The 17,253-nt window shown below is 46.8% G+C and overlaps 1 protein-coding gene across 1 annotated transcript in view; it reads right to left on the bottom strand.

The window, feature by feature from the left end:
• Nucleotides 1-17,253, bottom strand: part of LOC106603954 (E3 ubiquitin-protein ligase RNF43) — a 225,006-nt gene that overhangs the window by 98,831 nt on the left and 108,922 nt on the right. Inside the window, exon 2 of the mRNA XM_045717401.2 lies at nt 4,501-4,623. Within this exon, the coding sequence (XP_045573357.1) occupies nt 4,501-4,623 (123 nt within the window). The remainder of the gene's footprint in view (nt 1-4,500; nt 4,624-17,253) is intronic.

Here is a 17,253-nt window from a genome sequence, read left to right as displayed (position 1 = left end):
GGGGTACTGGGATAGACAGCTCACACTGGGCAGAGAGGGGTCCTGGGATAGTCAGCTCACACTGGGCAGAGAGGGGTTCTGGGATAGACAGCTCACACTGGGCAGAGAGGGGTCCTGGGATAGACAGCTCACACTGGGCAGAGAGGGGTCCTGGGATAGACAGCACACACTGGGCAGAGAGCGGTCCTGGGATAGACAGCTCACACTGCTGGATCACGGGTAACCTCGTTGAAGAGGAGATCCAGGAAATGAAGGGGAAACGTTTGTTAAATGGGTAGTGAATTTAATTTCCTTTTATTTTTATGTTCTGAGTTATGATGCTATCAATTTGTTTACGTAGTGATCTACTCATTCTACAATGTGTTTTCTGGTATTTCTCAAGTACTCAATTTGAAATATGCAATATTTGGTTGTGCACTTTTTTGGTGAAACTTTTCAATGTTTGTATTTGGAATGTGTGGGACTGAAACAAACACGTGACTGACAGTATGTTGGGTCTGTCTTCACAGCATTTTCCCTTCTTTGCCTTGTGAAAGCTGCTGAGGAGGTTGCCCGGGCAGCTGTGCAGACAGAGTATGTGTTGAATTTTCTAAAACCTCTATCATTACTGCTTGATGATAGTGGAAAGACAAAAAGGAGATGGAAACTAAAATAATACTAGACTCAATGTAGGGATGGTATAACAATAAGCATAGTGACTATCAGGTGTGTTACAGAAAATATACCGTTCACAGGTCAAAGCAGCTCGCAGTTCCAGCCACCGTGTCGGACTCATCAAAACCTGTGATACATTATGGTCGGTACTGACCCACTGTTAATGATGGTACATCAGCTGTCTTCAGGATTAACTTCCTGGCAAGACCCATCCAATGTTCACCCCAATTGATAAAGCAACTTTGCTGGAAATGTGCACTGCACACGTGTGACATGAAAGTTATCGGTTCTGCCTGTCCACCCGAAATGAGAAGCAGCTACGGCTGTCGGATGCTGGCATTTTACGGGAATACGTTAATTTAACACTATGGTATCCAGTCACAACACAGTGTGGGGTTTTTTCCCGGCATGTTGCTAAGTAACTTGCTGGCTAACAGTCACAACATAGATGTTATCAGTATGGTTCTGATAAATTCAGCTTCAGCTATTTTACGGTTTGTAAACAAAGCCGCATGACGCGGACGTGACGGCGGGTTTTAACGCGTTACATATTTAAATTAGTTAAGATTATAAAACGCAGACTACACAGCATCCCAGGTAGGCGATGGTGGGGGACAGACTACACAGCATCCCAGGTAGGCGATGGTGGGGGACAGACTACACAGCATCCCAGGTAGGCGATGGTGGGGGACAGACTACACAGCATCCCAGGCAGGAGATGGTGGGGGACAGACTACACAGCATCCCAGGCAGGCGATGGTGGGGGACAGACTACACAGCATCCCAGGTAGGCGATGGTGGGGGACAGACTACACAGCATCCCAGGTAGGCGATGGTGGGGGACAGACTACACAGCATCCCAGGTAGGCGATGGTGGGGGACAGACTACACAGCATCCCAGGTAGGCGATGGTGGGGGACAGACTACACAGCATCCCAGGTAGGCGATGGTGGGGGACAGACTACACAGCATCCCAGGTATGCGATGGTGGGGGACAGACTACACAGCATCCCAGACAGGAGATGGTGGGGGACAGACTACACAGCATCCCAGGCAGGAGATGGTGGGGGACAGACTACACAGCATCCCAGGTAGGCGATGGTGGGGGACAGACTACACAGCATCCCAGGTAGGCGATGGTGGGGGACAGACTACACAGCATCCCAGGTAGGCGATGGTGGGGGACAGACTACACAGCATCCCAGGTAGGCGATGGTGGGGGACAGACTACACAGCATCCCAGGTAGGCGATGGTGGGGGACAGACTACACAGCATCACAGGCAGGCGATGGTGGGGGACAGACTACACAGCATCCCAGACAGGAGATGGTGGGGGACAGACTACACAGCATCCCAGGCAGGAGATGGTGGGGGACAGACTACACAGCATCCCAGGCAGGTGTTGGCTAAACAATAATGAATAGAAGAAGTATGTGGGGTTGCAACATTCTAGTAACTTTCCTAAAACTCCCTAATTGAACCATTCTGGATTTCATTTGAATAATTTAGCAGACACTCTTATCCAGAGTGACTTACAGTGTTGAGTGTTTGCCTTTTTCATACTGGTCCCTCATGAGAATCGAACCCACAAGCCTGGCATTGCAAGCGACATTCTCTAGCAACTGAGCTTCACGGGACTATATTTCCTACTCATTCCCTCCTGATTCCAGCAATCAAGGGAATTTTGGTAACATTACCAGATTTTAGTAACCCTACAACTATTTACATCTATCGAAAACATTTCATTCATATTCAGGCAAACTGAAGTGTAAACTCTTCTACAGACGTAGCCACTAAATCCCCATTAATTCTGCCATGAAGAAGAGAAGAGCCTAAACTTTTAGAATCCCACCAAAGGAAATGGGGATGCATGTGGCTGGAGAAACAGTTAACAGCAGTGTTTCTCAAACTCGGTCCTGTGGACCTCAAGGGGGTGTACATTTCAGTTTTTTGCCCTAGCACTACACAGCTGATTCAAAAAATTATCTAATTATCAAGCTTTGATTATTTGAATCGGCTGTGTAGTACTAAGGCAACAAAAAGTCTCCAGGACCACGTTTGAGAAACGCTGGTTTACAGCATTTTATAGTTTTCACAGAGTACCCAGACAACAGGACTTTATACCCACATCTGATCTCAAAACATATCGGATACCACTGAGGGAGACAGGGGGGCCTCTATTGCTTCGGGACTACACCAAAAGGCCTTTGTTCAAGGGCCCCTCTGTATAAGGAAGAGAACTTGGTGTGTTTATGGGACAACACAGTGTAGTCATTAAAGCTTGAATCAATTTTTTATTTTTTGTCAGTCTGCAGTGACTCAGTTATTCCAACATTTATGTTTTTACAGAACAATTAAGTACGGGTCCTGGGTATAACCAGTGACAGCTGTTACCTTAGCCCGGGGTCCTGGGTATAACCAGTGACAGCTGTTACCTTAGCCCGGGGTCCTGGGTATAACCAGTGACAGCTGTTACCTTAGCCCGGGGTCCTGGGTATAACCAGTGACAGCTGTTACCTTAGCCCGGGGTCCTGGGTATAACCAGTGACAGCTGTTACCTTAGCCCGGGGTCCTGGTTACTACCAGTGATAGCTGTTACCTTAGCCCGGGGTCCTGGGTATAACCAGTGACAGCTGTTACCTTAGCCCGGGGTCCTGGGTATAACCAGTGACAGCTGTTACCTTAGCCCGGGGTCCTGGGTATAACCAGTGACAGCTGTTACCTTAGCCCGGGGTCCTGGGTATAACCAGTGACAGCTGTTACCTTAGCCCGGGGTCCTGGGTATAACCAGTGATAGCTGTGGCCTCAGCGCCAGGAAGCAGGGGGATCTCTGTCCACCCACCCATCACATCCGTTAATTCTCAGAGATCACAGCTATGGCAGCATAGTATCCTCAACATTCTGCCAACATTCTACTAACTTTCCCCATCAACCCTTCTCCAGGCTGGATCTACTGTAGGAGTGGATAGTAGGCCAGGGGAAAACATTTAGCTGGATCTACTGTAGGAGTGGATAGTAGGCCAGGGGAAAACATTTAGCTGGATCTACTGTAGGAGTGGATAGTAGGCTAGGGGAAAACATTTAGCTGGATCTACTGTAGGAGTGGATAGTAGGCCAGGGGAAAACATTTAGCTGGATCTACTGTAGGAGTGGATAGTAGGCCAGGGGAAAACATTTAGCTGGATCTACTGTAGGAGTGGATAGTAGGCCAGGGAAACACATTTAGCTGGATCTACTGTAGGAGTGGATAGTAGGCCAGGAGAAAACATTTAGCTGGATCTACTGTAGGAGTGGATAGTAGGCCTGGGGAAAACATTTAGCTGGATCTACTGTAGGAGTGGATAGTAGGCCAGGGGAAAACATTTAGCTGGATCTACTGTAGGACTGGATAGTAGGCCAGGGGAAAACATTTAGCTGGATCTACTGTAGGAGTGGATAGTAGGCCAGGGGAAAACATTTAGCTGGATCTACTGTAGGACTGGATAGTAGGCCAGGGGAACAGATTTAGCTGGATCTACTGTAGGAGTGGATAGTAGGCCAGGGGAAAAACATTTAGCTGGATCTACTGTAGGAGTGGATAGTAGGCCAGGGGAAAACATTTAGCTGGATCTACTGTAGGACTGGATAGTAGGCCAGGGGAACAGATTTAGCTGGATCTACTGTAGGAGTGGATAGTAGGCCAGGGGAAAAACATTTAGCTGGATCTACTGTAGGAGTGGATAGTAGGCCCGGCGAAGACAGCCCTTCACTTGGACAAGATACTTATTTCACTATTCAACTGAATCACTGCCACCACTCAACCCTTCCATAGTTCTTAAACAGTATGCATGTGTACGATGGTGTTACCTTGTTGAGCAGGGGCAGACACTGAGGCACCTTGCGCTCCGGGCTCTCCAGCTTGACGATGCTGATGAAGTCTGACTCCTGGCGCTCATCTTCACTGGTGTTGCACAGGGACAGAGGGTGGGACTGGAGAGAGAGAGAGAGAGAGAGCAGGGGTTTAGAACCAAACCAGACGTTTAACCAAACCAGGGGTTTAGAACCAAACCAGACGTTTAACCAAACCAGGGGTTTAGAACCAAACCAGATGTTTAGAACCAACCCAGACATTTAACCAAACCAGGGGTTTAGAACCAACCCAGACATTTAACCAAACCAGGGGTTTAGAACCAACCCAGACTTTTAACCAAACCAGGGGTTTAGAACCAACCCAGACTTTTAACCAAACCAGGGGTTTAGAACCAACCCAGACTTTTAACCAAACCAGGGGTTTAGAACCAACCCAGGCTTTTAACCAAACCAGGGGTTTAGAACAAACCCAGATGTTTAACCAAACCAGGGGTTTAGAACCAACCCAGACTTTTAACCAAACCAGGGGTTTAGAACTAACCCAGATGTTTAACCAAACCAAACATTTAACCAAACCAGGAGTTTAGAACTAACCCAGATGTTTAACCAAACCAAACATTTAACCAAACCAGGAGTTAGAACCAAAACAGAGGGGGAACCAAACCAGCTGTGATTTTACCAGGTTGCAAATTAGAATAGGTAGTAAAATAAGTGGTTGTGGTTATATCATGTCCTTCAGCTTTGCTTTGCTGTGACCAGCATACATACAGTAGCATAGGCCTATTGATTTTTGTAAAGGACAGTGCAGTATGAAGATATCAACAGAGCAGGTGTCACTCATTTAACACAAAACACAGCTCTGGTGGTAAGGGGAGGCAACAACACATCTGCCATGCTGATCCTCAACACAGGGGCCCCTCAGGGTTGTGTGTTTAGTCCCCTCCTGTACTCCCTGTTCACCCACAACTGCGTGGCCAAGCACGACTCCAACACCATCATTAAGTTGGCTGACGACACAACAGTGGTAGGACTGATCACTGACAACGATGAGACGGCCTATAGGGAGGAGGTCAGAGATCTGGCAGTGTGGTGCCAGGATAACAACAACCTCTCCCTCAACGTGAGCAAGACAAAGGAGCTGATTGTGGACTACAGGAAAAGGAAGGCCGAACAGGCCACCATTAACATCGACAGGGCTGTAGTGGAGCGGGTCGAGAATTTCAATTCCTTGGTGTCCACATCACCAACAAACTATCATGATCCAAACACACCAAGACAGTTGTGAAGAGGGCACGACAGCGCTTTTTCCCCCTCAGGAGACTAAAAAATTTGGCATGGGTCCCCAGATCCTCAAAAAGTTCTACAGCTGCACCATCGAGAGATTTATTTTAAACTGAAAAACCCTTACGCACCACTGCACTTTATATACCAGGGTTGGCTGGCCTTCTCTAGTCACTCATAGGCTCAGTCACTGGTATACTTGTATTTACAAAGCCATTTGGGGTTTATTACCATTTTATTTGGGCATTTTTATTCTTCAGATTGGTGGTGGGTACTCTCTTCGTATCCTGCTAACTGTTACAAATGTCCAAATTGAATTTGGTAAAAGAGCTTTTATGTACTCTGCGCCATCGGCTTGGAATGCCTTATAAAATAGTTTTAAACTGGATGAACTTGTCCCGATTGGTGTTTTTAAATAATTCACACAGGATTTTGAGGCTGGTTCCTTGACCTGTCAATGTTTTTAATTTGCTGTTCATGATTTCGTTATACTCTTATGAATTCTATGGTTTTTGCTAGATGACTTGTAGTTTTTCATGTTGTCTGTCTGTAATTGTGTAATGACTTGGTGCTGCCTATCTTGGCCAGGACGCTCTTGAAAAAGAGATTTCAAATCTCAATGAGCCCTTCCTGGTTAAATAAAGGTGAAATAAAACGCAATAAAAAAAGATTTACAGAAATCTCTGGAACATGCTAACAATTCTCTTGACAGGTCTACGATACGTAAAACACTAAACAAGAATGGTGTTCATGGGAAGACACCACAGAAGATGCCACTGCTGTCCAAAAAAACATTGCTGCACATCTGAAGTTCGCAAAAGTGCACCTAGATGTTCCACAGCGCTACTGGCAGAATATTCTGTGGACAGATGAAACTACAGATGTGTTGTTTGGAAGGAACACACAACACTATGTGTGGAGAAAAACAGGCACAGCACACCAACATCAAAACCTCTTCCCAACTGTATAATATGGTGGAGGGAGCGTCATGGATTCCAAAATTGAATTCCCAAGTTTATCAAGACATTTTGCAGGAGAATGTAAGGCTATCTGTCCACCAATTGAAGCTCAACAGAAGTTGGGTGATGCAACAGGACAACGACCCAAAACACAGAAGTAAATCAACAACAAAATGGCTTCAACAGAAGAAAATACTCCTTCTGGAGTGGCCCAGTCAGAGTCCTGACCTCAACCCGATTGAGATGCTGTGGCATGACCTCAAGAGAGCAGTTCACACCAGACATACCAACAATATTGCTGAACTGAAATAGTTTTGTAAAGAGGAATGGTCCAAAATTCCTCCTGACCGTTGTGCAGGTCTGATCCGCAACCACAGAAAACGTTTGGTTGAGGTTATTTCTGCCAAAGGAGGGTCAACCAGTTATTAAATCCAAGGGTTCACATACTTTTTCCACCCTGCACTGTGAATGTTTACACGGTCTGATCAATAAAGACATGAAAACATATAATTATTTGTGTGTTATTAGTGTTTGTCTATTGTTGTGCTTTAGATGGAGATCAGATAACATTTTATGACCAATTTATGCAGAAATCCAGGTAATTCCAAAATATCCACATACTTTTTCTTGCCATTGTATGTATGCATAGTCACTTTACCCCCCACCTACATGTACAAATTACCTTGACTAACCTGTACCCCCACACATTGACTCGGTACCGGTACCCCCTGTATATAGCCTCATTACTAACCTGTACCCCTACACATTGACTCAGTACCGGTACCCCCTGTATATAGCCTCATTACTAACCTGTACCACTGACTCGGTACCGGTACCCCCTGTATATAGCCTCATTACTAACCTGTACCACTGACTCGGTACCGGTACCCCATGTATATAGCTTCATTACTAACCTGTACCACTGACTCGGTACCGGTACCCCATGTATATAGCCTCATTACTAACCTGTACCACTGACTCGGTACCGGTACCCCATGTATATAGCCTCATTACTAACCTGTACCACTGACTCGGTACCGGTACCCCATCTATATAGCCTCATTACTAACCTGTACCACTGACTCGGTACCGGTACCCCCTGTATATAGCCTCATTACTAACCTGTACCCCTACACATTGACTCAGTACCGGTACCCCCTGTATATAGCCTCTGTACTGTTATTTTATTGTGTTACTTTTTATACACATTTTTTACTTTAGTTTAATTTTCTTCACTCTTCTTGAACTGCATTGTTGGTTAAGGGCTTGTAAGTAAGCATTTCACGGTAAGGTCTACACCTGTTGTATTCAGCATTTCACGGTAAGGTCTACACCTGTTGTATTCAGCATTTCACGGTAAGGTCTACACCTGTTGTATTCAGCATTTCAAGGTAAGGTCTACACCTGTTGTATTCAGTGCATGTGACAAATCCAATTTGACTTGGTTTGATTTGAATGTTATGAACTAAATCGGCTGCTAGCTGTCCATGATGATGGTGTATGGTTGATATACTGCTCTTCCTGTAGTCCCTTATCAAAGACTACAGGAAGAGTAGACTACAGTAGAGAAGACTACAGTAAGAGAAGGCTACAGTAGATAATACTACAGTAAGACTACAGTAGAGGAGACTACAGAAAGAGAAGACTACATTATGAGAAAACTACAGTAAAAGTAGACTACAGTAGAGGAGACTACAGAAAGAGAAGATTACAGTAGATAAAACTACAGTAAGCGAAGACAATAGTATGAAAAGACTACAGTAGATAATACTACAGAAAGAGAAGTATACAGCAAGAGAAGACTACAGTATGAGAAGACTACAGTAAGAGGAGACCACAGAAAGCAAAGACCACAGAAAGAGAAGACTACAGAAAGAGAAGACTACAGAAAGAGAAGACTACAGAAAGAGAAGACTACAGCAGAGAAGACTACAGAAAGATAAGACTACAGTAGATAATAATATAGTAAGAGAAGACTACAGTAGAGAAGACTACAGAAATAAAAGACTACAGCAGAGAAGACTACAGAAAGATAAGACTACAGTAGATAATAATACAGTAAGAGAAGACTACAGTAGAGAAGACTACAGGAAGAGAAGACTACAGGAAGCGAAGTCTACAGAAAGAGAAGACTACAGTAGAGAAGACTACAGTACAGTATATAATACAGTTAGAGAAGACTACAGTAGAGAAGACTACAGAAAGAGAAGACTACAGTAGAGAAGACTACAGTACAGTATATAATACAGTTAGAGAAGACTACAGTAGAGAAGACTACAGAAAGAGAAGACTACAGTAGAGAAGACTACAGTACAGTATATAATACAGTTAGAGAAGACTACAGTAGAGAAGACTACAGAAAGAGAAGATTACAGTATGAGAAGACTACAGTAAGAGGAGACCACAGAAAGCAAAGACCACAGAAAGAGAAGACTACAGAAAGAGAAGACTACAGAAAGAGAAGACTACAGAAAGAGAAGACTACAGAAAGAGAAGACTACAGAAAGAGAAGACTACAGAAAGAGAAGACACAGTAGATAATAATAATATAGTAAGAGAAGACTACAGTAGAGAAGACTACAGAAATAAAAGACTACAGCAGAGAAGACTACCGAAAGATAAGACTACAGTAGATAATAATACAGTAGAGAAGACTACAGGAAGAGAAGACTACAGGAAGCGAAGTCTACAGAAAGAGAAGACTACAGTAGAGAAGACTACAGTAGAGAAGACTACAGTACAGTATATAATACAGTTAGAGAAGACTACAGTAGAGAAGACTACAGAAAGAGAAGACTACAGTAGAGAAGACTACAGTACAGTATATAATACAGTTAGAGAAGACTACAGTAGAGAAGACTACAGAAAGAGAAGACTACAGTAGAGAAGACTACAGTACAGTATATAATACAGTTAGAGAAGACTACAGTAGAGAAGACTACAGAAAGAGAAGACTACAGTAGAGAAGACTACAGTACAGTATATAATACAGTTAGAGAAGACTACAGTAGAGAAGACTACAGAAAGAGAAGACTACAGTAGAGAAGACTACAGTACAGTATATAATACAGTTAGAGAAGACTACAGTAGAGAAGACTACAGAAAGAGAAGATTACAGTAGATAAATTTACAGTAATAGTAGACTACAGTAGAGAATATTACAGTAATAGTAGACTACAGTAGAGAATACTACAGTAAGAAGAGACTACAGAAAGAGAAGTCTACAGTAAGATAAGACTACAGTAGATAATACTACAGAAGACTATAGTAAGAGAAGATTACAGTAGAGAAGACTACAGTAATAGTACACTACAGTAGATGCTACTACAGTAAGAGAAGACTACAGTAGATAATACTACAGAAAGAGAAGACTACAGTAGATAATACCACAGAAAGAGAAGACTACAGTAGATAATACTACAGAAAGAGAAGACTATAGTAGATATTACTACAGTAAGAATACTACAGTAAGAAAAGACTACAGTAGATAAAACTACAGTAAGAATACAACAGTAAGAGAAGACTACAGTAGAGAAAACTACAGTAAGAGAAGACTACAGGTAGAGAGAGAGAGGGAGAGAGAGGGAGAGAGGAGAGAGGGAGTGAGAGGGAAAGAGGGAGAAAGAGGAGAAAGTGAGAGAGAAAGGGAGAGAGATATATAGAGAGAGCAAGAGTGAGAGAGCGAGGAAATCAAATCACATTTTATTTGACTATATAGCACCCTATTCCCTATTTAGTGCACCACTTTTGATTAGGGCCCATAGGGGTCAAAAATAGTGCACTATAGGGGACGAAGCTAACGTTTGGCCTTCAGATACAGCTGGGTCGTCCCCAAAACACAACACTAATAGGGGCTAAATCAGAGGTCAGGCGTTGTGTTTACAGCTCTCCCAGAGAAAACACTGTAACACTGGATGTGAACTAAGTATTTACAGAGACCGACTGGGAGAGATGTTATTGTAAACAGAGGACAGAGTGTAGTCACAGCACACAGCTGGAGACGCACACACACACACACACACACACACACACACACACACACACACACACACACACGCACATGTCGGGTCATATCCACCCCCCCCAGAATACCTTACCCAACCTGCTGTAGCTATGTGTCTCCCATATGACAGATGGATAGAGGCTGCTAATGTCTAGCAGGCCCAGTCTGAGGGTCCTGTCCAGCAGGTCCAGTCTGAGGGTCCTGCCCAGCAGGCCCAGTCTGAGGGTCCTGCCTCTGTCTGGCCTTGTCCAGTCTTGCCCTGAGACATGGCTGTGTTCCTATGGCGCCATAGGACTCTAGTCTACAGCCCATAGAAGTCTGTAGATCCATCTGCCACGCTAACTCTGGAGCTACGTTATGGAGCCTGGCAGCTGCTTTCCCAATCTACGTTAACTAGGCCCAAATTAGAGAGCCACAGAGGAACTTGGTCCTTTAACAAAGAAAAACATTTAAAATGACAACTACTACTCTGCCGTCGACATCACCACGCCTTGACATAGTATAGGCTGAGGGGAACGTAGAGAAATAATATACCTATTCAGGCTTTTAGCTTTGTATGTCGCCTTCAAGACAACTGGGAACTCTGGAAAATACGAGGTCTATTCATGACGTCGGTGATCTTTCGGTGGGAAAGTCGGAGCTCTAGATAGATGCTCGAGTTCCCGAGTTGGAATTCTGAGTTGGACGACCGTTCGAAGCGACTTTTCCCAGGCTGAGCAAAAACAAATGTCAGAGTTCCCAGGTGTTTCTGAACTTTTCCCAGTCTGTATTGTCTATTACATACGATCAATGTAACCCACTGGTACCATGTTCACATGTAACTCAACACCTAGCAATGTAACCCACCTAGCAATGTAACCCACCTAGCAATGTAACCCACCTAGCAATGTAACCCACTGGTACCATGTTCACATGTAACTCAACACCTAGCAATGTAACCCACTGGTACCATGTTCACATGTAACCCACCTAGCAATGTAACCCACCTAGCAATGTAACCCACCTAGCAATGTAACCCACCTAGCAATGTAACCCACCTAGCAATGTAACCCACCTAGCAATGTGAAAGTTGTGGAATTACTGGTATAAAACTACTGACATCAAAATCTGTCTATAATCTGTCTATAATCTTTATACAATCTGTCTACAATCTGTCTATAATCTGTCTACAATCTGTCTACAATCTGTCTATAATCTGTATACAATCTGTCTATAATCTATCTACACACCTAGTCATCATCAAACCCACTGCTAGCTAGCCAACCGTTACCGACTAGCAGCACTGTAGAAACTAATACATTACAACGGAACGATTTGACTAGTGTAGTGTTAGCTAGCTACATAGTTGTCTTTGTCATAGTTTGATAATTGTGTAGTTTAGAGTAATTATCGAGGTTAGCAAGCCAGCTATTTTCGTCCCCCGCGACACCATTTTCCAACTATTACCGACGAGCAGCATTGTAGAAACTAAATACATTACAAAGGAACGTCTTGATTAGTGTTATGTTAGCTAGCTACATAGTTGCCTTTGTATCATGATAAGGTGTAGCACTGAAACTATCGAGGTTACCTAGTGTTACCTACACTTTCAAACAAAGTCAACAACGCAGCCACTGCTAGCTAGCCTACTTCACCAGCCAGCAGTACTGTATCATTTTAGTCTTTTTAGTCAATAAGATTTTTGCAACGTAAGCTTAACTTTCTGAACATTCGAGACGTGTAGTCCACTTGTCATTCCAATCTCCTTTGCATTAGCGTAGCCTCTTCTGCAGCTTGTCAACTATGTGTCTGTCTATCCCTGTTCTCTCCCCTCTGCACAGGCCATATAAACGCTTCACACCGCGTGGCCGCTGCCACTCTAACCTGGTGGTCCCAGCGCGCACAACCCACGTGGAGTTCCAGGTCTCCGGCAGCCTCTGGAACTGCCGATCTGCGGCCAACAAGGCAGAGTTCATCTCAGCCTATGCTACCCTCCAGTCCCTCGACTTCTTGGCGCTGACGGAAACATGGATTACCACAGATAACACTGCTACTCCTACTGCTCTCTCCTCGTCTGACCACGTGTTCTCGCACACCCCGAGAGCATCTGGTCAGCGGGGTGGTGGCACTGGAATCCTCATCTCTCCCAAGTGGACATTCTCTCTTTCTCCCCTGACCCATCTGTCTATCGCATCCTTTGAATTCCATGCTGTCACAGTTACCAGCCCATTCAAGCTTAACATCCTTATCATTTATCGCCCTCCAGGTTCCCTTGGAGAGTTCATCAATGAGCTTGACGCCTTGATAAGTTCCTTTCCTGAGGATGGCTCACCTCTCACATTTCTGGGTGACTTTAACCTCCCCACGTCTACCTTTGACTCATTCCTCTCTGCCTCCTCCTTTCCACTCCTCTCCTCTTTTGACCTCACCCTCTCACCTTCCCCCCTACTCACAAGGCAGGCAATACGCTTGACCTCATCTTTACTAGATGCTGTTCTTCCACTAATCTCATTGCAACTCCCCTCCAAGTCTCCGACCACTACCTTGTATCCTTTTCCCTCTCGCTCTCCTCCAACATTTCTCACTCTGCCCCTACTCGGATGGTATTGCGCCGTCGCAACCTTCGCTCTCTCTCTCCCGCTACTCTCTCCTCTTCCATCCTATCATCTCTTCCCTCTGCTCAAACCTTCTCCAACCTATCTCCTGATTCTGCCTCCTCAACCCTCCTCTCCTCCCTTTCTGCATCCTTTGACTCTTTATGTCCCCTATCCTCCAGGCCGGCTCGGTCCTCCCCTCCTGCTCCGTGGCTCGACGACTCATTGCGAGCTCACAGAACAGGGCTCCGGGCAGCCGAGCGGAAATGGAGGAAAACTCGCCTCCCTGCGGACCTGGCATCCTTTCACTCCCTCCTCTCTACATTTTCCTCTTCTGTTTCTGCTGCTAAAGCCACTTTCTACCACTCTAAATTCCAAGCATCTGCCTGTAACCCTAGGAAGCTCTTTGCCACCTTCTCCTCCCTCCTGAATCCTCCTCCCCCCCCCCCCCCCCCTCCCTCTCTGCGGATGACTTCGTCAACCATTTTGAAAAGAAGGTCGACGACATCCGATCCTCGTTTGTCAAACGACACCACTGGTCCTGCTCACACTGCCCTACCCTGTGCTTTGACCTCTTTGTCCTCCCTCTCTCCAGATGAAATCTCGCGTCTTGTGATGGCCGGCCGCCCAACAACCTGCCCGCTTGACCCTATCCCCTCCTCTCTTCTCCAGACAATTTCCGGAGACTTTCTCCCTTACCTCACCTCGCTCATCAACTCATCCTTGACCGCTGGCTACGTCCCTTCCGTCTTCAAGAGAGCGAGAGTTGCACCCCTTCTGAAAAAACCTACACTCGATCCCTCCGATGTCAACAACTACAGACCAGTATCCCTTCTTTCTTTTCTCTCCAAAACTCTTGAACGTGCCGTCCTTGGCCAGCTCTCTTGCTATCTCTCTCAGAATGACCTTCTTGACCCAAATCAGTCAGGTTTCAAGACTGGGCATTCAACTGAGACTGCTCTTCTCTGTGTCACGGAGGCTCTCCGCACTGCTAAAGCTAACTCTCTCTCCTCTGCTCTCATCCTTCTAGACCTATCTGCTGCCTTTGATACTGTGAACCACCAGACCCTCCTCTCCACCCTCTCCGAGCTGGGCATCTCCGGTGCGGCCCACGCTTGGACTGCGTCCTACCTGACAGGTCGCTCCTACCAGGTGGCGTGGCGAGAATCTGTCTCCGCATCACATGCTCTCACCACTGGTGTCCCCCAGGGCTCAGTTCTAGGCCCTCTCCTATTCTCGCTATACATCAAGTCACTTGGCTCTGTCATATCCTCACATGGTCTCTCCTATCATTGCTATGCAGACAACACTCAATTAATCTTCTCCTTTCCCCCTTCTGATAACCAGGTGGCGAATCGCATCTCTGCATGTCTGGCAGACATATCAGTGTGGATGACGGATCACCACCTCAAGCTGAACCCTGGCAAGACGGAGCTGCTTTTCCTCCCGGGGAAGGACTGCCCGTTCCATGATCTCGCCATCACGGTTGACAACTCCATTGTGTCCTCCTCCCAGAGCGCTAAGAACCTTGGCGTGACCCTGGACAACACCCTGTCGTTCTCCACTAACATCAAGGCGGTGACCCGATCTTGTAGGTTCATGCTCTACAACATTCGCAGAGTACGACCCTGCCTCACACAGGAAGCGGCGCAGGTCCTAATACAGGCACTTTTCATCTCCCGTCTGGATTACTGCAACTCGCTGTTGGCTGGGCTCCCTGCCTGTGCCATTAAACCCCTACAACTCATCCAGAACACCGCAGCCCGTCTGGTGTTCAACCTTCCCAAGTTCTCTCACGTCACCCCGCTCCTCCGCTCTCTCCACTGGCTTCCAGTTGAAGCTCGCATCCGCTACAAGACCATGGTGCTTGCCTATGGAGCCGTGAGGGGAACGGCACCTCCGTACCTTCAGGCTCTGATCAGTCCCTACACCCAAACGAGGGCACTGCGCTCATCCACCTCTGGCCTGCTGGCCCCCCTACCTCTGAGGAAGCACAGTTCCCGCTCAGCCCAGTCAAAACTGTTCGCTGCTCTGGCACCCCAATGGTGGAACAAGCTCCCTCACGACGCCAGGACAGTGGAGTCAATCACCACCTTCCGGAGACACCTGAAACCCCACCTCTTTAAGGAATACCTGGGATAGGATAAAGTAATCCTTCTAACCCCCCCCCCCCCTTAAAAGATTTAGATGCACTATTGTAAAGTGGTTGTTCCACTGGATATCATAAGGTGAATGCAGCAATTTGTAAGTCGCTCTGGATAAGAGCGTCTGCTAAATGACTTAAATGTAAATGTAATGTAAATGTCTATAATCTGTCTATAATCTTTATACAATCTGTCTATCATCTGTCTATAATCTGTCTATAATCTTTATACAATCTGTCTATAATCTGTCTATAATCTGTCTATAATCTGTCTATAATCTTTATACAATCTGTCTATAATCTGTCCATAATGTTTTACTTTCCTTGTACTGTCTGTATCCAATACTTGCCAACTTCTCTAAACTAGGCCTGCCTGCATTGAAGATTCTAACATGTTGTTGTTCGTGACAGTGTCTATGTTTTGCATTGCTTACAAGACTAGGCATTATATTATTTTTTAACATGCCCTCACTTCACTTACAATCAACTGACTGAACAGTGTCCAGATACCACTATTTGTACCCTTTTCCAGTTAGTAGGAGTCTGGTGCTAAACTATAAACAGCATCATACACAGGCAGACAGAAAGACTGAAACCTTTTCATTTGGTTTTTGTACGGGCTTGAGAAAAAGTGGGCCTGGGAACCAAAATCACTGAGTCTCTATTTCACAGGGACTAGAAACCACAGAGCGCACAAACTGTTCCCTGCTCTGTTAACAATGGTCACTCCTCCTCCCTCTCCTCTTCCTCTCCCTCTCCTCTTCCTCCTCCCTCTCCTCCTCCCTCTCCCTCTCCTCCTCCCTCTCCCTTTCCTCCTCCCTCTCCTCCTCCCTCTCCCTCTCCTCTCCTCCCTCCCTCCTCCCTCTCCTCCTCCTCTCTTCTCTTCCCTCCTCCCTCTCCTCCCTCCCCTCCTACCTCTCCTCCTCCTCCCCGGTCTCCCACTCCTCCTCCTCCCTCTCCCCCTCCTCCTCCTCCTCCCTCCCCTCTCCGCCTCCTCCACCCTGTCTCCCCCCCTCTCCCCCTCCTCCTCCCTCTCCTCCTCCTCCCTCCCCTCTCCGCCTCCTCCTCCCTCTCCTCCTCCTCCCTCTTCTCCTCCCTCTCCTCTCCTCCTCCCTCTCCTCCTCCTCTCCTCCGTCTCTTCCTCCTCCTCCTCCCCCTCCTCCCTCTCCTCCTCCCTCTCCTACCTCTCCTCCACTCCTCCTCCCTCTCCTCCTCCTCCTCCCTCTCCTCCTCCTCCTCTCTCCTCCTCCTCCTCCCTCTCCTCCTCTCCTCCCTCTCCTTCCTCTCCTTCTCCTCCTCTCCTACCTCTCCTACCTCTCCTCCTCCCTCTCCTACCTCTCCTCCTCTCCTCCCTCTCATTCCTCTCCTCCTCCTCCTACCTCTCCTCCTCCCTCTCCTACCTCTCCTCCTCCCTCTCCTACCTCTCCTCCTCCCTCTCCCTCCTCCACCCTCCCCTCTCCGCCTCCTCCACCCTGTCTTCCCCCCCTCTCCCCCTCCTCCTCCCTCTCCTCCTCCTCCCTCCCCTCTCCGCCTCCTCCTCCCTCTCCACCCTGTCCTCCTTCTCCCTCTCCTCCTCCTCCCTCTCCTCCTCTCTCTCCTCCTCCTCCCCCTCCTCCTCCTCCTCCTCCTCCTCCGTCCCTCTCCTCCGTCTCTTCCTCCTCCTCCTCCCTCTCCTACCTCTCCTCCATCTCCTCCTCCCTCTCCTCCTCCTCCTTCTCCCTCTCCTCCTCCTCCTCCCTCTCCTCCTCTCCTCCCTCTCCTCCTCCCTTCTCCTCCTCTCCTACCTCTCCT

Source organism: Salmo salar, chromosome 04 (assembly GCF_965601325.2).
Source record: "Salmo salar chromosome 04, fSalSal1, whole genome shotgun sequence".
In the NCBI taxonomy this organism is placed as follows: domain Eukaryota; kingdom Metazoa; phylum Chordata; class Actinopteri; order Salmoniformes; family Salmonidae; genus Salmo; species Salmo salar.
This window is presented reverse-complemented; position numbering and strand designations above follow the sequence as displayed.